Source organism: Lipotes vexillifer, unplaced genomic scaffold, assembly GCF_000442215.2.
Source record: "Lipotes vexillifer unplaced genomic scaffold, Lipotes_vexillifer_v1.1 scaffold674, whole genome shotgun sequence".
NCBI lineage: Eukaryota > Metazoa > Chordata > Mammalia > Artiodactyla > Lipotidae > Lipotes > Lipotes vexillifer.
Genome location: NW_006785906.1, coordinates 1,332,839 through 1,356,413, shown reverse-complemented (window position 1 = coordinate 1,356,413; position 23,575 = coordinate 1,332,839). Strand labels below are relative to the sequence as shown.

The following is a 23,575-nucleotide window of genomic DNA, read 5'->3' as shown; positions in this document are numbered from 1 at the left end:
TCCCTGATGTTTCAGAACAAATTTTAGCAAGCTTAACGCACACACATGCACACACATACGCACAATGAACATATGTGCATACAGCATACCGGTGCTCGAGTGAGCAAGCCCAGACACACAGGCACACACACTGAGAAGTGCTCCTTTGGAGCCCCTAAACGATCTCAAACAAAAACGTTTCTATTAGCTATTAGCATGATTTTAGTGACACGACAGTGTGATGTTTTTGTCTCTTTTTCTGTAATAATTTCTTACCTCCCTCTGAGATTCTGTGCCTTCAAATTTCAGAGCAGGCTGGCACGTAAGAGTGGCTAAGATTGCCCCATGACTCCCTCTGTCTCCTGTCCCTTTCCTTCCAGAGTCTTTGTGCCATTCTTCAAAAAGTAAATAGAAAACACTACATTTGTTGACGTGACATAACCTGTGATGAGGCTGTCGAGTGAATAGAAATTGAGGGATTGGCAAGCCAAATGGCAAGGGCCACCTGCTCACTGGCATGCCCACCCTTGGGATACGTCTCTTCTCTTTGAAACTGGGTAACTGCCAGCACTTTTCTATGAGGTCACTGGCACTGTGGGGCTGAGAGTCTGAATCGCCCACATCTACTAAGAGCCAAAGAGGACAGCATTGGGACTAAATGAAATTGTATTCAAAATTCTACCCAAAAGCTTTAGTGGTAAGCTTTATCCCTCCTGAAACGTTTCTTTCCCTTTAAAAAAATATTTTGTTAAAAAACACTATGAGGGTGATAGACTATTTGGTTTCTTCTAAGTAGATGCTCTTAAATTAATGCATATAAATAATTTGTATTTTATCTCCTCTCTTTCCTGTTGAGCAAAGCATAGAATGCACAGATTCTTACATCTCAGGTCACTTGGTCAATGCAGGGTCTCTTTGTATTTCATTTCTTAAGACAAATTGGGCCTCTCGTTCTGATTTGGCTGTGGAACTCAGGGGGAGAAAGGCTGTGTTTTCACTCGCACTGTCCTCGGTTTCTACGCTGGCCAGTTCGTAGTCTTCTGACCGCCTGGCACCAGTCAGAATTCGGATCTGCTCCTGAACAGTTTCTAGCAATATTTTCACTTCTTGCTGTTCTGCTATAAGACAATCGCTGACTGGAATACTCACATTGACAATATCAGCAGAGTAGGAGTTTTTGCACCATTTGATGCTTTTGACTTCAGAAATCCCTGGCATTTGCATGCAGGTTTCCTCTAGACCCACTGAGGGGATGATGGGCACAGAACTGGCCCTTGGGGATGAATATCCCATCAGGTCCGTTTGATCCAAGCTATTAAAATAGGAGTTTGTCTCTCTCGAAGGCAGTTGCATATTTATTGATGCATTTTGTTGGGTTGTTAAACCACTGGATGAATACCTGAAGAAGAGACAAAATGTTACATATTCTGCGCTCTTCCCAGCTTCTTGAGAGCACTATTCAGTCAGCAAAGCACTTTCCACATGCACCATCTCACTGAATTCTCACAGCAACCCCATGAGACGGATACTATGTTCCCAGTTAAACAGAGAAGTTAACTGAAGCTCAGATAGGTGAAGTGACTTGCCCAAGGTCACACAGAAAATAAGTGACAGACTGAGACTCAAACCCAGATCTTCTTACTTTAAGTCCAGGGATCTTTCAACACACCACAGCTGTATAGGCAGGTGGGATATAGTCTTCCTGACCTCTATCCTAGAATACAAAGTAAATGGGGATTGAGCAGGTAAGTGTGGCCCTTCCATAGTGACAAACAGGAAACCCATAACGGCATTACTCCACTCCATCAACCTGACCACCCTCTCAGCCCTGGTTTAGTCCAGTGCAGACTCCTTGTGGCCACCCTAGGTGGAGGCAATCAGGAAGCCCAATATTAAGCATCAAGGTACTAAAGTCCTGAGTTTCTCTGCTTCACACTGACTTTAGGGGGACCAAATCCAATTTCCACTGGCACTCTGCTCTTTAGGAACTGCCTCACTGCCAGTTTGCTGAGCCTAAAAGATGGGATGAGAGGCACACAGTTCCTCTGTCTGCCCAAGATGAACACGAAGTGAGTTCCACAGGGCCTCGACCAAGCTAGTAACGTTCCTCACATGGTTTCTGGAGCCAAGTAAGGTAGTTCATGGGTGCATGGTAAAATGGCTTGTTGAGAATGCCATCGTGCTGTTCCAAGTGGTTTAAATATGCCAGAATCTGGCTGGCCCCCCCCCCCCCTCTTGCTTGTTCAGAGCTAGTGAATTTTCCATTGCCTCTGAACTTTCCAGTGCCAGAAAGTGAGGCAGGGATATCGTAGGTTCACGGAAATGTAGTTTGGGGACTCGAACAGTAGTATTTATTCTATTTCTCAATTATTTTCCCTCAGTTTTAACCTTAAACATTAAAATTTAAGCATAATCTAAACACGTTCATCATCAATATAATAAATCTCATTCCCCTTGTCTTACATTATAATGTAAATAAAAATCATGTTTATACATGGAAAGAATAATTGCAATGAAGTGTGTCGCATACTAAAATATTAGAAACCTTTACTGTAAAGACAAGATGGGAGCAATTTAGAGATCTGTCTTTCTGCCAGACAGTGTGAAAAGATGGGGAACAAATTTAGGTGTTATTGTGTTCTACCCTCTCTTACTGAGCCTAGTACGGAGTTGGCAATCAATAAATTTTGATGGAATGGACTCAGGAATACATGAACAGATCTTCAAGGTAAACACTCCCTTAATATCCCAGTCAACAAGAGCTAACAAACATTCACACAGAGCTTTCAAAAAGCACTTTCACCTCTAATTACCTCCATTGATTTAAAAAAACAAAACAAAACTGTGTGGTTTATTTATTACCACGTAATGGATTAAATAAACTGGACTAAGGAATACCCAAAGGGCTTGCCCCAAATTACACCCTTGGTAAGCAGCAGAGAAAGAAGTTATACCCACGTTGTCTTATGTTAATTGTTACTATCAAAGCCAGAAATGAGTGGGCATCTCAAACCTTTTTGAGATAAAATCTTTACCTGCGCAAATTATAAAGCCACATACAAAGAAATTCCCTGGGGGTCCTCAACGACTTTCTCCCTAGTGTTCTATGACTGAAAATCTGAACCTAAAGTTTCTGATCAATGAATCAATTTCAACAAGAAGAAAGGGGGCAAATTGCAGGCTTTTGTGTTCTTTCCTTAGCACCATTAACGTGTATGAAGATACAGAATGTCTGCTATCAGATTCACCAATGGCACAGAAATTTAAGGAGGATAAGATCGTCTTTCACATGGATCATCATCAGAGTGTATCAGTGAGTAGAATCTACCAGGTTGAAATGTGATGGTGATAGTGCCAATTCTTAATACCCGGATCTAAACATTATTTGTAAAAATGATGCATAAAGGTGTAAGTATCTTAGAGGATTCAGTCAATTGTTGACGCTTCAGCAAGTCCACAATGTGACACGATGTTGAAAAAATTAATAGTCTTGTTCAGGCTTCAGAGGCAACAATAGGCCTCTGACTAAACAAAGACCCTGAAAGGAGCTACATACCGAACTGCTGGACTACATGCAGGTCAGCAGAAACGGTGCTAACGAGTCTTGGGAACCAACAGGTAAGGAAGGGAGTAAGTCACGAAGCTTCCTGGGCCTTGGGAATCTGGCCAAATCCCAGGGATCAGTGAACATCCTGAGACTTATGACTAGAGATCAGAGCATCTATGATAATAGCCAGAGCTGCATATTTGCACATAAGCTGATGATTATCAGCTTGCAGCTTGGCATTAAAAGCAGGACTCCTTCGGGCTGCACTCTGAACTCATCCATGGAAAGGGCACAACGCCCGGGACCTTCCAACTGGGTCTCCAAATTGCTGTTCAAGGGACGTCACAGCATTGCTTGCATCTGGATGGGGGTGCTTCCCCAATTTGGTGATTGTAAATACATTTATTTCTTACTATTTTGCTTATCTCTGTGCTATAACTAATGTAACAAGCTTTCTTCTTTCTTACTTAATTAAGTGTTGAGTGGTTACTTTGCCAACAAATCCTTGGAACTTGAAACTGAAAGTAAGTCTTTCGGCAAAACACGTGACTACGAAGTAATCAAAGGCAATTCAAGCCAAACTTGGAGCAGCCTTCTAATATGCCTGCGTGCTGACTGAAGGAGTTGACTTACGCATCATCTCACAAGCCAGGTATGGATCACATGCTGGCAACAACTGAAATCTAAAAGGCTGCCCTAACATGAGGATGCACTTTAAACAATTAGTCGTGTTTGGGATCAGAGAGGATTTCAAGTCTCACCACCATTACATGCTCTGGAATCTTAGGCAAACCCAGCAGCCTTACCTTAATTCTCTCATTAATTAAAACCATCAGGTAGCAATACTGATCTAGAGGGACTGCTCTGAGGACTCACTGAAGTAATGCCTCTTCACTATTCCCTTCCTTCCTAGAGTTGCTCTGAGTGTCCTAGCACTGGTCTTCAATTAGGAGGTGATACTACTCTCCAGAAGTTTGAGAGTTACATTTCTAGGTATGATTCTTGATTAGAAGATACTCCGAGTTCTGTATCCCTTCAGAGTCAACGACTCTGTCACACGTTTGATCCATGAGCCTGTCAGTCATTCACTGACTGTAAAACACCAGTTTGGACCGGTTGGACTGCCTTTCCTCCAATCCCTCAACAAAGTAATCACAAGTACATTTCCTCTGTAACTATGTGAGTCAAAGCATCCTTTTAAAGAGGGAAGATTTCAACAGTTAGTCATTTGGTTTGATTCCCAGTAATTCAGGGGTCAGGCCAAGAAATCAGTGTTTCCCCAGAGGACTCCAAGACCCAGTTCTTGGTGCATATGGAATTAGAATGAACTGACTAAATTGAAGGAATCCACTTCTCCCTCTGGAGCCATACAATTAGAGATTCCATTTACACATCACCATCCATGACTGATTTTTCTTCACATTCCTTTCCTGGGTTAGTGGTTTATTTAGTCAGAAAGGCCGGTATTCAATCCATTTCTTTTACGCGGGCTACCCCACCTTGGGACAAATTCTGCTATCTTTAGTGTGTTCATCTGTACACTTCCTGAAGAATAACTGAATGTAAGTTCGTAAAGTTGCTATTTAAGTGAGGTGGATAATCAGTATGTTTCCATCCCTTCTACTTTGAAGGTAGCAATCTAACTTTTGTGATTCCATCTCTTTCTGTCTAGTACATGATTCCATTAGTTTGATTTGCCTGACATAACCCAGTTCACAGTTCTGTGAGCCACTGCCATGGCTGTCATCAATCCACTGATCAGGGGAAAGGCTCTTGAAGTTCCTGTCTACCTGACTCCCTCCTCAAGCTTCACTAAGTCAGGCACTGGGTTCAAGCTGGGTTGAAGTTAGTGTCAAGGAGAGCCATCATATACACCGGGAATCTAAGTAGCAGACAGCACCCACATGCTTGATAAACAAGCAGCAGTTGGCTCTTATAAATTCATTCACTCCCCATCCAGGCTAGGGCCAGATTTGAAGAGGGCCTTTAGCTGTGAAATTCTATTACCAATCCCATTTCCAGTCCAGAGAGACGGTCAGTCCCCCGGGAGTGGGAAATAGCTGTTGTCAAGAATTAAGAATGAGATTGCTCCCTGAGACTCACTGTGCTGAGTACACAGTGACTTAGAGTCACCGTTTTATCAACATCAGGTGCATATCACATAGGAAAATACAGGTGGCTAGCCAATTGGAGAGAATATTCCAAACCCAATGATGATTGATCCAAAACAAAACAAACAATAGCCATAACAGTGCCCAACAGAAGAAAGACAGCACGGGCTGGGTTCTCTCTCCACTCACAAAATCTCTAACTTGATTTCACCTCACTCCAACGTTCACCCCAGGGGAAAAGAAAAAAAAAAGAAACCTAAGTAACAGACATTATTAGTGATTTCAGAAGCAAAGTAATTATGAAACATGATTAATTATAGGCTAAATGCAAGCCCCTTTTCCAGATATAAGGCAAAGAGAAATGCAGGCTACGTCTTGACTTGCATTATACATTTTGGACAACTTAGCTGTTATGTTGAATGTGTAAATCTCACCTCAGATCTTACCAAATATATTTTAGTCTATTTGGAATTGCTTCAAAAATTACAAAATCCAGACACAGGCTATTTATTTCCTATCTTCTAGTCTTCCTACAGAAATCTGTTGCTGAGATTCGTCAGACATGGCATTGTTGCATACATATCACCCAGAAGAAAAGACAAAGGTAAGAGTCTGGGACAGACCTCAAACCTGCTTTGGCTTTTAACTTGCTACAGACAGGGTGGAAAAATCACCCAGACCAAAGCAGCAAAGAAACCTAGCCTGGCTGATTCAGAGAGAGAAAAACTAGATGCAACGAGATCCTGGCTCGAGTGAGGAAATGGATTCTTGGCATTTCTGGAGTAAAGCCCGATTGCACTGCTCTTGAAATTAATAAGAATAATGGTTCTTGTGACAATAGCTACAAGTACCCCTTCTCTGTTTACCATGTGTCAGGTACAAGCTCTTGACACATGTAATTTCTTTTTAATCTGCCCAACAACCCTCAGGAAAGCTGGTATTATTTTGTTCAATTTATAGACGAGAAAATGTAAGCTCAGATGATAAAACTTTCTCAAATTCATACAAGTAGTAAGGGGCAAAGATGAGATTTGAAATTCAGTCAGTTTCGATAAGGGCTGCCATACTTGGTTGAACAGCTTATGTCGGTGAGTGGTGGCTAAAATTCATTCTACACTCCACTCACCCATGCTATGAGCCCTATGAGGGTCTGTGTCCACTGAGAGGAAGGGACACTTTTTACACTGCAAGGATGAGCAACAGCCACGGAGTCCAAAGCCAATTTTTCCATCCCTGCACCGTGAATGAAACTAGAGATCTGAGTTCAGCTAGCTGTGCCTTGACAATCCTCTGTCAACACTGAGACTTGTTCAAGAATACTCGAAGGAGCAGATGCTATATATACGTTACAGGTTATTGTTACGGTATTGTCCACAATAGTGATTAGAGAATTAAGCACTGTTTTTTCCCAAACCTAAGGATGAAGGAACACTTTAGTCGTCCTAAGAAATCTCTGTGTTTTAAAATCAAAGACACATTCCCAGTTATTTTAGCAACTGCAATAATAACATAGTGTCTAGATGTCTATACACTTAATGCTATATATCTTTTCCATCTACCATTTCCCTAATATCTATTTCCATTGTATCTGTTTTTTAAAGTTATTCTTTTGGGGAACAAAGGTGGAAGCAAGCATAAATAGCCAAATAATGATGAAATCAGTGAATAAAACCCCAAGGAACATAATAACTCAATTTAAAATTATATCATTCATAACACCCTCCCTAAATTGCATTGCTTTTAAGACCTACCCTTGGCAAGGTATCGTATCCTGGTCTGGGACCCTTGATTCCTCGAGTTGCTGATATGCTGGTCCCACGATTCCGCCCAACCTACTTCGGGGTGAGGGGGGTGTCCTTCTGAAGGCATTCCTATGGAGCATACCACTCCTTTGCCCTGGGCTGCAGCAAGAGGAGAGAGTCCTGCTGGTGGAAAGAAAACCAACAAACAAATTGATCACAGCAATAACCTCACAGGTGGCTGCTGAAACTTTTCAAGCACTGCATTTCCACCCTAGATCCTCAAAGTTCTAGGTCAGGCTCCATCCATGCCTGTAGGATATCTGTTAGGAGGGATCGAAAGTTGCTGAATCCATTTTATCTTTGGAGAGACTGAGAAGAAAAGCAGTTCCAGTTCCTGTGTTTCTGGCTTTCCAGTCTGGAGCACAATGGACTAAAATAACACGAGCTTTCCAGCCAATGAGGTGCGCTTGAGGAATTCTCCAGCTCCTGATTCCCCTCCTCCCTCATTATCCAAGCTACAAAAGTGCCTTTAATAGAAATAAAAATGGCCTTGTTATTAAACACTGCCAAGAACTAAACCCAAGAAGCCTTAAGGGCTTTATGGGGAAAATTTCACTTGTGTTAGTGGTAGAATAAACTAACCTTATTTTAATTGCCTTTCTCTCCTTAATATATATGTTACTTTTGCAGTTCGCTGTCTCAAATTTTCGTAAATTAAATTCATAAATTTACGAATCTCAAAAATTCGTAAATTTCGTGAGAACCTAAATTATTTTTCTTTTGAGTTTGCTTTAACTTTTTTTAATTGAATGAAAGATTCTTTAAATTCTATAGTGCTTTACAATTTTCATAAGTTTCACACACGTGATTTTACATAATCCCATAATAACCCTTTGAGTTTGCTTTTAATAAACATCTGATCGTACACTTCGCTTGACCCATACATCCAAATACCCAAATAACCATGCCAGATGCCATCAAAGGGCAAGGCATAAACGGGATATACCTCAGGTAAGATCCCTACACAGATCACGTCAGACAAAGAACTAGACTCTTTAGAGAAATCAGTTGCTAATTTGACGCATTACTTATTCCATATCCATTCCTCCCTCCACCCCACTGAATTTACCCTACTACCATGTGAACTGTGAGAACTTTGTTCCCGTGCAGACATTCCATGAGATGCCAATAAGGGAACTTAGAATTTTTGCGTTCCTACTCATTTGGCTCTGAAAATAGCAATAAAACCACACACAGAAACAGCAAAAACATTTTCAAAATTTCAACAAAGTTCTATAGGAACCAGACCCCCAGCTGAATTTTACCCATATTACTACATTATTTGGAGTTCTGTAAGTTTCCTCCCACCGACATTACTGTTATTTCCACTTAATAAATACAAAACTTCTCAAATATTATTTAAGGTCAGAATTTGAGAACCCGACAAATGAGTGCTAGTAGCCACCTTCCTGGTTTGGGCAAGGCGAAATGATCACGCTTTATAACTTCATATTCGTCAAGCCCAACTTTGACTTCCTGAGTTTGTGCAAACACCAGATCATACCTGGCAACGTTATTACAACTTCATTCTTCATCATAATATTTCTGGGTTGAGTGTATTGAGTCCTAACATGCCTAACAACAAGGGACCTCTAGTTAGGTCACTAAGCCAACGAGTTTAAGGAGCTCTATAATAACTAATTTGTTTCCCTCCCTTCCAGCTTCTATCTGTACCATCCAGTGGAGTCCACAGGGTACTCAGGCTTGGATGCTAGAGTAGCTGCTTCCAGCTTCCATCTACACCAGCTTCCAGCTTCTATCTATACCATCCAGTGGCAATTGTGGAGTCCACAGGGTAGTCAGCCTTGGATGCTAGAATTAGCTGCATCAGGTCTGTATGATACTGGGGAAAGTACTTGTATCAGTCAGAGTCCTGGGGGGAAATAGATGGCACTCTATATTGGGTCATTTGGGAAGATTCTGCTATTTACAAAAGTGTGTTCACTGTTTGAGGAAAAAAAAAAAAAAATACAGGATACTACTGTACATAAGGGCTGGTAACAATGGGAAGCTGTTACCATCCCTGTAACTGAAAGGACAGGGGGAAGGAGCAGTTACCTGACTGAAGAGAGAAAGGGCTTGTGAGAAGAGGACCTCTTGGCTAGTGTCAGAAACAGGGCTGTAGCTGCGACAACCAGGCAGGGAGGGAGGGGGCAGAAGTGTTAGGACCTCACTGGCCTCTGCCCTTCCATAGCTTGCCTGTGCATCGCAAGAAACCAACAGAAGCCCAAAGGCAAGTGAGCCTGCTGCCCTCTTAGTGTACAAGGCAAGGCAGAAAAAGGTAAAGCCTAGAGGTGGGTGGAAGAGATGCAAATAAAGGTATTAGCACTTGTTTAGGTATTTTCATAGTATTGCTATGGGGGTTTAAAAAGTATGTAAAGTGCTTAGCAGGGAGTCTGGCACTTAGTAGCTGCTCAACAAAGTAAATTCCCTTGATTCCTCTGCCCAAACTGACAACTCAAAGCCTCATACTAATCACTGAAAACCCTGGACTTATTTCACCTTAAAAAACCTACACGTACTGTCTATAAATGAGTTATATTGCCAAAATATAATGTAATAAGTATAACATGACATAATAGATTTCTTCTTTAAAAAGAAAGAGGGTTTTTTTTTGACTAAATATGAGAAATTATGGCTTCGAATTAACAGCTTTGTTTCATAAATGAGTTATCCAAATGAGTCATATTTGCAGTGCACAAAAATGAATTATTCATAAAAGTCTACCAGTATGAGCTAGTAACCCATCTTAAAAAAGTTCTATACCTATTGATCAATCAACTGTTCAAACTTTCTAACCCAATGGCATTCAGGAAGTTACACAGCAGTTTGCAGGATGTATAAATCAGTGACTAGGTTATCAATCGTGAAAACGTTTAAGTCTACTGCATGTTTTACAAAACAAAAGCTATGATATATTGAACTATAATTTACAAAGTTCTCAAAGCACTTTATAAATCAACCCTTGCCTATCTATCAGGATGCAATGTATGCCAACAAATACTGCAATGTCATTGAACCAAATAAAAAAGAAGGTCTCTTAGTGACTTCCTTATTTGATCTGTGAGTGATTCCTAGAAACCATAGTAGAAACCAAGTTTAGGAGGAGGTATATCAACAGACTTTAGGAGGAGGTATATCAACAGACAAAAGTAGGGGTGGGGTATTTGCAGGTCAAATACATTAGAAGCTATAATTGCTTATCATATCAACTTGAAAACATGTACGACAATATAGTACTTAATTATTTTACTTGACTGAATGGAATACCACTTTAACGTGTATTACAATCAGCAGAGGAAAATGCTCTTTTGGAAAAAAACACATCTTCTAAAAGGCCAATAATTTTATACTTAATTCCGTAATTGAAGAATGTCCACTAGGTCCAGTTAACTGAAGTAATCTTTTCGCACGGAAATATTTGTAAATGCCCCAATTGATATAAACCAAAAATTGTAGTTAATAACTAAAGCAATTATCCAGTAGCCAAACATATTTCATCCTGTGTTGAAACCTTTTTTTAACTTAGCAAACCCTTGGTACCTCAGTCTCTACCCATGTAGATTAAGAATAAAAATCACCATCAAGTACTAATGATTAGTATCAAGAGTGACATGAAAGCCTCATAGTAAATGTGGCCAGCATCAAGAAAATCTTTTTTAGGGACTCCCTGAAAGGTGAGGGAGAAGTTAGTTTCCTTGAATAATGCATACTTCTCTCACGGTGGTTTTCAAAATATTGCCTACATATATGAAAACCAAGGGTGGGCTTCCCTGGTGGCGCAGTGGTTGAGAGTCCGCCTGCCGATGCAGGGGACACGGGTTCGTGCCCCGGTCCGGGAGGATCCCACATGCCGCGGAGCGGCTGGGCCCGTGAGCCATGGCCGCTGAGCCTGCGCGTCTGGAGCCTGTGCTCCGCAATGGGAGAGGCCACAACAGTGAGAGGCCCGCGTGCCGCAAAAACAAACAAAAAAAAGAAAAACAAAAAAAAAAAAACCAAGGGTGAACAACATTTATCTTCCATTGCTGGGAACAATTGTTATTTTTTACCTTTTCCATTAAAAAAAACTTTTAATCTCCATAATTAAGAATTTTTAAAATACTGTACCTCTTACTAAGAAAAGGAAGCTTAAATCTTTGGACAGCTTCCACAAAGACTGACGACATGTCAATACTTTTGGATGCACATAAACATAGTGTCTGTTGTAGCAGGTATCAAATGTTGGCACTTGAGAACGAAACTTTCCATTTGTGAAGTTCCAGATTCCTTATGTATAAACACAGCATGTGACTAAAAGATGCTGAAGAATTTGCTCAGCCTCAGAATGCTGTAAAACTTCTATAAGATAACTTTATTTTTGGCTTTCTCCCCCAAAGAGCCAATTTTTACAGTCAGCTTGTTAAAAAAAAAAGTCCCAGTCCCACTCCATTGATAATGGAAGATCTAATAAACCAAAGGAGAAGATTTGCCAGGCTTCTTCCCCCTGGAAAGTTTTCTTTGTGTGAGAACCACGTTGGAAGACCTGGAGCATATGTCCTATCAGCTGCCTAGGCAAGAATTAGTCATTAAATTTGCAGACAGTGATAAGGCAGGCTAGGAAAAATCATGTTTTTAACAGTTTTTCAGATCGCAATCGTTTCATTCACTGGTCTGTGTCTGCAGACTTGATGGGTGCTGTTAATAGTTCCTTTAGGCTTCCTCTAGGGGCACTGCTGCCTGCTGGTATCTTTGCTTTGCCTGCTAGGAGCTGCTTGAGCGTCCACTGCATGGGGAACTACAGGAGAAGCAAGAACGATCATCTCTCCTGAATAATGTTGTCATTCCTCGGCATGTGTCGTCCAGTGTTATACATTGTGTCAACGCACCCACTCCCACCACGATTAGCTACCTGTACCTGTGGTGTTTGACAGACTGGCTTCCTCTGTTGGGAGAAGGGACCTCTGGGAATGACTGGGGGCCGGCAAAACTTGACTCCATCATTTTCTCCAATGCAGTCACGGGATGCCTTTCCGCCTTTGAATACTGTGGGAAATCACATGCACAGAGTTGAGCTGGAGGAGAAGTTGTGAGAGCAGGGCCTCTGACACTACAGCTGGGTATCAAAAAGTTACTGGAACTCACCAGTAACTTTTCCACTGGGCATCTGATCAGGAGAATGACAAAAACACCATTTTCATCCCATTTCTCACACACTGAATATGCTCTCCCCTCTTTCCCCCAAAACTCTGTGATTAGATGAGGTCCATTCAACAGGGTTCTTCACATTAGAATCCTAAGTCTATCTTTTCGTTTCAGTCTTTACCCATGGCACACTATGCCTGAGAGCCAACATCACACATTTTTTTTTTATTGGAGTAGAGTTGATGTACAATATTATATAATACAAGGAATTTTTAATTCAATGCACATTTTACAAAAAAACTAATTAGTAGATGGACTACTAACAATAGGGATTCAATAAATGCTAATTGAGTGAACTTCACAAGTCTCAGATTTATGGAAGGCTTTGATTTAGAGTATCTGCCCACTACTCTCCACTGTTTCTCTTTCAGCCTGATACCAGGTAATTACCATGTCTAATAAGAGAAGTGTGAGAACAGTTTACTCTTTATAGTTATTAACCCTTGGTTTCACCTTTGACTGTGAGATATCACAAGGCAGGGGCCTAAAGAAAACCCTATAGCTATGGCATATTGAAGAAAACTTTGCTCCCAGAGAAATATCACATGGCATCTCAATCAGGCAGCAGTTGTCAAGTTTAACACTCCCTGGACACTTGGCACTTGAACAAGCAGCAAGGATTATCAAGTTTCTTTTCTAGAAACTCCAATGAAAACTATGCAGAGAAATGACATTTTTTGAAGGCTAATAACCAAATAAGATTCTGAAATCCAGATATTCACATGTAATATATGAACAAGAACTTCACAGAAAAACAAAGATATGCAGAATACATACAAAAAAGTATATAACTGAACTCATTGTAGAGATGAAAATCAGAATAGAGAATGTTAAATTTCAGGAGTACTTAGTAAAGGCAAAGATTCAAGGAAAATAGAGTTGATGCTAATTTGTTGGGGGTACACATTGGCAATGTGTTGCAAAATATTAAATACAGGTACTCTGATGCAGAGTACTGGTACTCTTTGATGCAGAGTGCTACTACTAGGGATTTCCATCATTAATTGTAAAAGTTGGAAATGATCTAATCAGCAAAGTATGTCAGTGGTATGATTTTTAGTAACAAAACAGAAAGCAAACACAAAAGAGAAGCAACTGGAAACAGAAATGGCCACAAATGAATATTATACAGCCACTGAATAAAATCAAAGTATGAAAAGTATGCATAATATGAATCCACATGTGCAAATAAGGAAAATGCAGTAAACAGATGTATATATGTGTGTGTATGTGTGTATATACAAACATATTTAGCTTTGTGTGTGTATATATATATGTATGCATTTTGTACGTACATATATGTTTGTGCATGTGTTTGTGTGTGTGCGCACAACCACACGGGATGCAGATGGGAAACAAAAGTAAATTATTAACTAGGTGTTATCCTTGGGAAAAAGTATATTGGTGGGTATGGGCTATGGAGACTAGGAAAATTTTCAAGGTCATGTAACTTTAAGTTGAAAATCTCTAACTAAATTGTTTTCTTTTTAAGTACTTCCAAAACAAACCACATAGTGTTAGTAATGACCACATCTTGAATCAGAATATGAATTCTACAAAATGGACTTAACAGAAGCTATTTAGGCTTCTTGCAAAATGGAGTGAGCTGACATGGAACGAAAAGAAGACATGGAGATAATTTGGAAAAGGTGGTTGTTCTCAACAGCCCCAAGTTACAAAGATCCAAAAAAATGATGGAAATACCTTCGCATGTACTTCTTTGTTGACTAATTGTTTATCATAAATCATCCATATGGAAAAAGTGAATGGAATCAACATGTTATTGAAATGTAAAAACAACATGCTGAATTTCTATTTCTAGACTTCCAGGCTCTATAAAAGATCTACTAGAATTTTTTTTTTTTTTTTCCTCCCAACTTTTGCTAAATTGCCTGAGAAGACAAACTCAGATGGTTGGAAGCCTCAGCTATAGACACAGGCGAGATTATCTGGAGACATCTGTGGCAAATTGGAGGGGGGAACTTCTGTGTTACTTCTGCAGAGGGCTATCAGTGGGTGACATCGGCCAGTGTTTCACCCACATTTTCTAGAGAAATTGCCAAATCATTATTCCTTGTTCAAAAACAATGTATGTCATAAAGCCTAGTTCAGGGCTTCCCTGGTGGTGCAGTGGTTGGGAGTCCTCCTGCCGATGCAGGGGACACGAGTTCGTGCCCCGGTCCGGGAGGATCCCACATGCCGCGGAGCGGCTGGGGCCGTGAGCCATGGCCGCTGAGCCTGCACGTCCGGAGCCTGTGCTCCGCAACGGGAGAGGCCACAGCAATGAGAGGCCTGCGTACCGCAAAACAAAACAAAACAAACAAACCAAATAAAGGCTAGTTCAGCTTTGGGGCCGTTAGTTCAGAGCCTCTGCTTTGAATGAGATTTTTGATCATGAGAGCTAGAGGGCCTTGTTCAAAATCTGGGATAAAAGTCTTGAATAGAATCAACCTCTTGTTCTGCTTATTCATGGCATTCATAATAGATATAATGTTCTAAATCTTTTCTTTCAAATGCTTAGATTATTGTTATACTATGCAGTTGCTTTCACTGGTATTATTGTGGTCCATTAACACAAACTTGTCTCCAAAATTTATTATTTTGGCTTTTTCTCTCATAGCCCTTTTGAGAATCGTTTTCATTTCAGTGGCTACATTTAATCTGAGATGCAGGTTTAAATTGCTGGTACCCCAATCCAAGGTTAGTTGAGACAAGTGGGAACACAAAAAAACCTAATAATTTGGCAATCCTTCAAACTAATATCCCATACATATTGGTTCAAATGAATTTAGACATAGATTCCAGTTTTCAGATGTGACAAAGAGCTTAGAAATCGTCATTCCTATCCTTGAAAAAAGCTGAACAAACAAAATCAATGGCTATTCTTACATCCAAATTGAGGTTGCAGGGCAAACCACCCCTCTAAAACCTGGAAAGACAAGTGAATACAGAGAATCAGCCAAGATCAGCTTGAGACAGCCTGGGACCTGGGAGCCTTTGCTGCAGTGCCTGCACCTGGACAAACGCCTCCTCCAGCAACAGAATACAAAGAATCTATTTGGGACTAACAATAACCTCGTGCATGCTCAGTTGGGGCAAATTATGAATGACAAGATACAAAACACCAAAAACCCAACTGTCACTTCTGAGATGCCCAGAGCAAAAGCAGGGTACTGCGCATGCGCCCTGCACACAGCATCACCAAGCTGGTGGGCAGACCACCTAAGCCGACCCCTGGACCCGCCCCTACCTTCATGCCATACAAGGAACCAGCTTGCCCCAGCTCCGGGAGCTAGCAAGGGAAACTTACTTGTTCTCACTCCCTCCTGCTACAGCACTGAGACCCAGTAAAGCCTTGCCTGAATTTCTCTGGCCTCTTATCAATTTCTATTGATTAAGGAGGCCAAGAATCCTGGTCAGTAACATACTTTGTTGTGACTCTGCCGGGACATTCTCCCATTCCCGGGTGGGGATCTGGGCACCTCTGGGACCACCGACCACCGAATGCAGCTTCCCAGTGGGTGACAGGCGGCCACCTGAACCTCTTGTTTCAGCATCACCGCGTTTGTTTGGTAAGTCTGCCTTCCTGGCCCCTGAGGGCCTCAGTGCCCACATTCAGGCGACGCTTTCCCCCTCCCCTTTGTCCTTTTTCCCTCACCACTTTCCCTTTCCCTCTCCTGAAATCTCCTCTCCTACTTCTCTGTCTTATCCTCCCGAGAGAGTGGACGTCGGGCAGCTACAGCATCACTGTTCTCAGCTTGTGAGACCTGCTCCCTCTGGCCGGCAGCAGCTCACCTTGACAGGTCACAAGCAGAGGTGGGAGAGGCTCGCCTCACACCAAGCAGACCTTGGTCCAGTGGGCCTTCCCTGATGGGAGATACACGAGAGTGACAGAGGTTCAATCCTCCTATCATGTAGTGGCTGGACGTCCGATCCTCCCAATATTCTCACCTTTCTTTTCCTCTGCCAAGAGAAGTCTCACTGGGAACAGGCTGAAGCAGCAAACTTCTATATACTGGTGTATGCGTGGGTGAGAATCCCACCTGTGGGCTGGCGACCCACAGACGTACAACTGGCTGGTTTCGGGGCTTGATCACTCGGTGGGCAGTGGACAGGGTGCTCCCTCCTTCACTGGCCCTTTCTGGAAGTGCACAGGCTGGTGCCTGAATAGACACCCTCAGGGGGCGGGCTGAAAAGGCAAATCTCTTCCTCTTTTTTTTCAGTCTTTTCTGTCCCTCCTCTCTTGTCCTCTCCCTTGGTCCTCATTACCTACACTCCCATCCCCTTCATCCTGGAGACCCCTTGTCTGTGTCACTAACTCTGGGGAGGGAATCCTGTGATCCCCTTTGTCGTTACACTAGACCTCAACTCCATCCGGCCCCCAGGATCTCTAGTTGTTAGCTTCCAGATTTATATGTAAACATGGGAGATGCCCAGGGAATCCCCAGAGATTCTCCTCTGGGTTGCATTCCTAACAATTGGAGACAGTAAAGAAATAAGCTGATTTTCTTTTGCAACACAGCCTGGTTCCCGTATACCTTGGGTGACCAGGAGAAGTGGCCACGGAATGGATCCCTTAAATTTAAGACCATTTTACAACCGGACCTATTTTGTAAGCAGTCTTAAAAATGGGGAGAGGTCCCGTATGTGTAGGCCCATACATGTAGACTCCAGACTGAGGGATTCCTGTGGTTTATATGTAGCCTCTCTTCCTGTGTCGGCCCCAAAAGATTCAGAGCCAGGCGTTCTCACCCCTTCTTTCAACTGCCGACTAGCCATCGGGGTACTAAGCCTCCTTCTCAGGCCCCCCTTTCTTCGTCCCCTTCACCATCTTCTTCAACTCCCAGACCCCCACCTTTCCTTGTCAAGTCAGAAACTCAAAAAATCGGAGCCCCTCGCGTTTCCTCCAACGGAGCTCTGATCGGGTTCAAAGTTAGCCACCACTTTTGCCCCACAAGGCCTTTACCCGCTCTGGGAATGGAGGGATTACTAGGGCGCATGTCCCCTTCTCGATGGGGGACTTAGGAATCTGTAAGGAGAGGTTTGGCAGGTTCTCAGAGAACCCTGACAATCTGAGCCTGACAAATTCATCAGGCTGGGGTTAACATTCTCTCTTACCTGGCAGGACATCATGGTTATTCTGGCCCAGTTGCACCCCGGATGAAAAGGAGCATATACCGAGAAAGGCCAGGGAACACACAGATGGCCTACTGGTCACCTATCCACACCGCCAAATTTATCGGGCCGGGGGGGGGACGCAATCCCAGAACGTGAACCCACACTGGTACAATGAAGATTGTGTAGGCCCAGGCTAGGATGAGACATTATATTACTCATCTATCAGAAGGAATGAAAGGTATATGGTGAAGTCTGTAAATGATAAGATCCCAGAGGTTACACAGGAAAAAAGATGAAAACCTGGCAGTCTTCCTGAGCCAGGTGACAGAGCCACGCAGGAAGTACACCAATTTAGACCCTGAGTCTGCAGAAGGGAGGACACTGTTGGCCATGCTTTATCACCCAGGCCCCTCCTGATATCAGGAGAAAGTAACAAAAGCTTGAGGCTGGGCCGCAAACCCCATGGTCAACCTTGCTAGAGGAGGCCTTCAAGGTCTATAGCAATCGAGACTTAACAGAAAAGGCCAATAAGGATACGAGGCTGATAAAGAAAACGCAGCTTTTGGCCCCTCTGATCCACCCACCACCTCGAGGGGGCCCTAGAAGGCTGCGAAGGCTGGACAGACCACCAAGAAGCCGCCTGGGCACAAACCAGTGTGCCTTTTGTTGGAAGGAGGGGCACTGGAAGGGGGAATGTCCTGAGCGCCCTCCTGTGGGACGCCAGAGGGGCAGCCCCAACCCCAGTTCCTTGTGAATCTCTCGGATGAGAGATTCCCACACACCGACTGATGGGGCGAGTGCCTGCCTGGCTCCAGATCCTATTCGTTCCATCCTCATCACTCCAGCGGAGCCTCAGGTCACCCTTGACGTGGCGGGTAGGAGAACTGAATTCCTTGTAGACACTGGAGCCACCTCCTCTGTTGTGACTAGGCCGGCCGGCCCCCTCCCCAACCGTGACTGTACCGTGACGGGAGTTGATGGACAGCCAAAGGTAAGGCGATTTACATCTCCCCTTGCCTGCAGAGTCGGGTCCGTTATCATTACTCCTTTTTGTATATGCCACAATGCCCTGACCCCTTCCTTGGAGAGATTTGCTAAATAAATTAGGAGCTAGTATATTCGTAGTCCAATGAGGTAGAAAATTCAAATAGAGAATGCGCATCTATTAGTAGCCCCAGATGACCCATGTGCTGGTCATCAAAAGATTCCCCAAGACCTCCCCCCAAGAAATGAGAGAACAAGTAGATCCTGCAGTTTGGGATACCCTGGTTCCAGGAAGGGCAAAACTTGCTTTCCCAATGAAAATAAGATTAAGGCCTAGGGAAAGGCCCCTGAAAGAGACAATATCTTCTAAAGCCTGAAGCCCTGATGGGGATCCAATCACCGCTCACCAAATTCCTAAAACACGGACACATTAGGCCCTGTTGATCCCCTTGCAACACCCTGATCCTCCCTGTTCAGAAGCCTAACAGGGAGCGTCAGTTCGTGCAAGACTTGCGAGCAGTGAATGAGGCAGTCATCCCTATTCACCCAATGGTGCCAAACCCATACACCCTCCTCGCCCAAGTACTGGGAAATGCTCAGTATTTTTCTGTTTTGGACCTCAAAGATGCATTTTTCTGTATTCCCCTACATCCAGAGTCTCAATACCTTTTTGCCTTTGAACGGAGGGACCCTGACACCCTGGAGGCTACCCAATATACCTGGACAGTGTTTCCGCAGGGTTTTTGGGACAGCTCCCATCTTTTTGGAAACGTGTTAGCAAGGGAACTGAGGGAACTGAGCCTTGAGAAGGGAACTCTGCTACAATATGTTGATGATTTATTGATAGGTAGTGAGACCAAACAAGATACAGATCTAGGTAGTGAGACCAAACAAGATACAGATCAATATACTGCTAGGGTCCTAAATTTTCTGGCAAAAAGGGGATATAAAGTGTCTCCAACCAAGGCTCCGATCTCACAGCAACAGGTTTAGTATTTAGGATTTGTTTTGACCCCGGGGGAAAGAGCCCTGGCCGTAGATGGAAAAACAGTAATTAGTACACTACCATCTCCAACCAGAAAGAGGCAACTTGGAGGCTTTCTCAGGATGGCTGGGTTCTGTCATATCTGAGTTCCAAATTATGGCCTTATAGCAAAACCCCTACAAGAGGTTCTAAAGGGAGAAGAAAGGGAGCCCCTTCAATGGAATAGGGACCACCAGCAGGCCTCTGAGATTCTAAAGACTGCGTTGAGTAGAGCACCAGCCCTTTACCCTATACATTCATGAGAGGTCAGGGATAGCACTAGGAGTCCTGGCCCAAAAGCTGGGACCGGATCAGAGACCAATGGCTTACTTTTCAAAACAAGTGGATTCAGTGGCCCTGTGATAGCCAAGCTGCCTGCGGGCAGTAGCTGTCACAGCCCTGTTGGTTAATGAGGCTTCCAAGCTCACCCTGAGACAACGCCTAGATGTATTAACCCCTCATTAGGTACAGTTTGTACTGGAAGTCACAGGACATCATTGATTGACTGGAGGAAGGTTAACAAGATATCAGGCCCTCCTAATGGACACCCCCGACATTACCTTTAAAGGTGTGTCAAACCCTGAACCCGGCAACTCTGCACCCAGCGGTTGAGAGTGGAGACTTAGTGTGTTCGTATATAGAGACCACAGAACAGACTTACTCCAGCAGGTCTGATTTTCTAGATGAGCCTCTTGATAGCCCTGAGGTCGAATGGTTTACTGATGGGAGCAGTTTTATAGAAATGGGAACCCGAAAGGCGGGGTATGCCATAGTCAGTCTCGGTGAAGTCACAGAAGCCAAGGCCCTGCCACCCTAGACATAGAGGTTCCATGTACTACGTGCTCAGACTGCCATTTGGAAAGAAAGAGGAATGCTAACCGCTAGAAACTCTCTCATAAAGATTTAATTCTAGCTCCTTAGAAGCAGTGCGGCTCCCGACCCAGGTGGCAGTGATCCACTGTAGGGGCCATCAGAGGGACAGATCTTTCGTGAGCCAAGCAAAGCTGACTGAATTGCAAAACAGGCAGCTCTACTGCAAGAGCCTGAGCAAGTTATGGCCCTAGTGATTGGCCCCCCCGAACTCCCTAGCCTTCCCCAGTATTCCCCACAGGAACAAGAAAATGCTGAGAAATGGGGCTGTGAGAAAGGAAGCACAGTCTGGTATGAAAAGGAGAATAAGGTTCTAATCCCTGAGGTCCAACAATGGAAACTCACTAAGAGCTTACATGATGCCACCACTGTGGGAGGGATGCACTGTGGGACTTGATGCAAAAGGCTTTTTCAGGGAAGGGGATTAAAAGAACAGTAAAACAAGTAACGCTTGCCTGTGCTTATGTGTCCATAATAAACCACAGGCCCATCCAATCCCCCCTTTGTTACTCAGGCCAGTTCAATGCTGAGGGACATACCTGGGGGGAAGACTGGCAGTTAGATTTCACCCAAATGCCCCTGTTGTCAGGATATAAATATCCTCTTGTGTTCATTGATACTTTCACGGGATGGGATGAAGCCTTCTCCACTAGATCTGAAAAGGCTACTGAAGTCTGTAAGTCCCTTTTAAAAGAAATAATTCCTCGGTTGGGACTTTCAAAGTCCCTCCAGAGCGATAACGGGCCCTCTTTTATAGCCAGAATCACACAGGGACTCACAATGGCCCTAGGGACAGACTACAAGCTACACACCTCTTGGCACCCCCAGTCTTCAAGGAAGGTAGAGAAAATGAACCATACTTTAAAGAAAGCCTTAGCAAAGCTCTGCCAGAGACTCATGAACCCTGGACCAACCTGTTTCCTATTGCACCCCTCAGGGTCCGTGTAGCCCCCAGTTATAATCTGAGGCTTAGCCCATTTGAAATGACCTATGAGAGGCCTTTACTTACTACTGACATTCTACTGGATGAGGAAGTGAGTCAGACCCAGAGGTATATTATTAATCTAGAACACGTTCAGAAGGCAATCCAGGACTATGCCAACAAGGCACAGCCAGCTCCCACTATGTGGAAGGGGCCGTTCCTTCACAAATGAACCCCGGGGACCAAGTTCTTAAAACCTGGAAAGAGGGGTCCCCCAAAAGACCAACTATTGCCAAAATAGAAGGGCCCCTATAAAGTAATTTTAGCCGCCCCGCGTGTTGTCAAACTGCAAGGGATATCTAGTTGGGTACATGTGCCCACACTAAAGCTTTTACCCCCGCAGGTACAGCAGAACAGTACACCTGTGAGCCGGTGGAAAATCTGAGAGACCTATTCAAAAGACAGACACCATCGACAGATAATTAAGAGGATGCCGTGGGTTGGACTCCTATGTGCCATTCTTGCTACTGTATCCTTGCTTGCGTTCTGCCTGTTTGCTCAGACACCCCTACCAGGGAAGCAGCTCCTTTGTCTGTACAGGGTTTAAGGGAAACACTCCACCACAGAAAAGCTCCTCCTATTGACTCTGTCCGCCTTACTAGTCCCGCTAACTAGGGGATAATGACAAGAAAACTCACTTATCGGGGCTTCCCTGGTGGCGCAGTGGTTGAGAGTCCGCCTGCCGAGATGCAGGGGACGCGGGTTCGTGCCCCGGTCCGGGAAGATCCCACGTGCCGCGGAGCGGCTGGGCCCGTGAGCCATGGCCGCTGAGCCTGCGCGTCCGGAGCCTGTGCTCCGCAACGGGAGAGGCCACAACGTTGAGAGGCCCGCGTACCGCAAAAAAAAAAAACAAAAAACAAAAAAAAACTACATACATGCGCAGTTGGGGCAAATTATGAATGACAAGATACAAAAACAAAATCCCAACTGCCACTTCTGAGATGCCCGGAGCAAAAGCAGGGTACTGCGCATGTGCCCTGCACACAGCACCACCAAGAGAGTGGGCACACCACCTGCGCCATCCCTTTGGCCTGACCCCTGGACCCGCCCCTACCCTCGCCCTATATAAAGAACCAGCAGAGAGCAAGGGAGGCCAAGAACCCTGGTCAATAACAAGCTTACCTACAGAAGAATCTTCCAGAAACATAAACTGGTAGGAATACTTAAGTGGTCATTTTAATAAGTTTTTGGAATCTGCATGTGGACTAGAGGGAAAGTAAAAGTTATCTCAGGGCTATAGTCTTAGGGAGTGTTCTCACACTTTCTTGAGTGTAACCTCCTCCAGGACCACACCAGATGCTCACAAAAAAAGAACGAAAAAAATAAAAAATCGTCTCACGTCTCTGATGCGAAAGTAACCATTTTGAAATGCACGCACAATGTTCTGCATTATAACTGTCTACTTTTCAGTGAAAAGAGACTTTACCAGAGCCTGATCTCCCCTAAGGGAAGAGCATTCCACTCACTAATTGAAGAGACAAATTCTTTGCAGTAGAATTCCAAATAACTTATGTGGATACTCTGCCTTCACAAAGGGTGAGCATAACTCTCCACTCCTTAAGTGTGGACTACACATGGTTGCTTCCTTCTAAAGAGAACTCTGTAGAAAGGGATGGGGAAGAAAGTAACACCACAGTGGAGCTGCCTGACATTACTACCTCAGACAGATGACAAAAGGAATCCTCAACAGTGATAAATCATACTGAGAGAATGCACTTTTGATAGGATGTGATGAAAAAGGCACTTTACCTGTATTGTCTTTCTTACAAAACCCCATAATACCAATCTAATCAGAAAAACATCGAACAAATTCCAGTAGAGGAGCATCCTACAAAATACTTGACCAGGACGCCTAAAAACTATCAAGGTCATTAAAATAAGGAAAGTCTGGGGCTTCCCTGGTGGCGCAGTGGTTGAGAGTCCGCCTGCCGAGATGCAGGGGACACGGGTTCGTGCCCCGGTCCGGGAAGATCCCAC

The 23,575-nt window shown here is 43.7% G+C and overlaps 1 protein-coding gene across 2 annotated transcripts in view; it reads right to left on the bottom strand.

Moving 5' to 3' along the window:
* Positions 1–534: 534 nt before the first annotated feature.
* NRG3 (neuregulin 3) overlaps positions 535–23,575 on the bottom strand; it is a 1,098,053-nt gene continuing 1,075,012 nt past the window's right edge. The window contains exons 7-9 of one of the 2 annotated variants that reach the window (XM_007458321.1): positions 12,334–12,461; positions 7,389–7,559; positions 535–1,378 (exon numbers count right to left, since the gene is read on the bottom strand). In XM_007458321.1, the coding sequence (XP_007458383.1) occupies positions 871–1,378; positions 7,389–7,559; positions 12,334–12,461 (807 nt within the window). In that variant the 3' untranslated portion in view covers positions 535–870. The remainder of the gene's footprint in view (positions 1,379–7,388; positions 7,560–12,333; positions 12,462–23,575) is intronic. The other variant, XM_007458322.1, reaches the window with a different exon arrangement.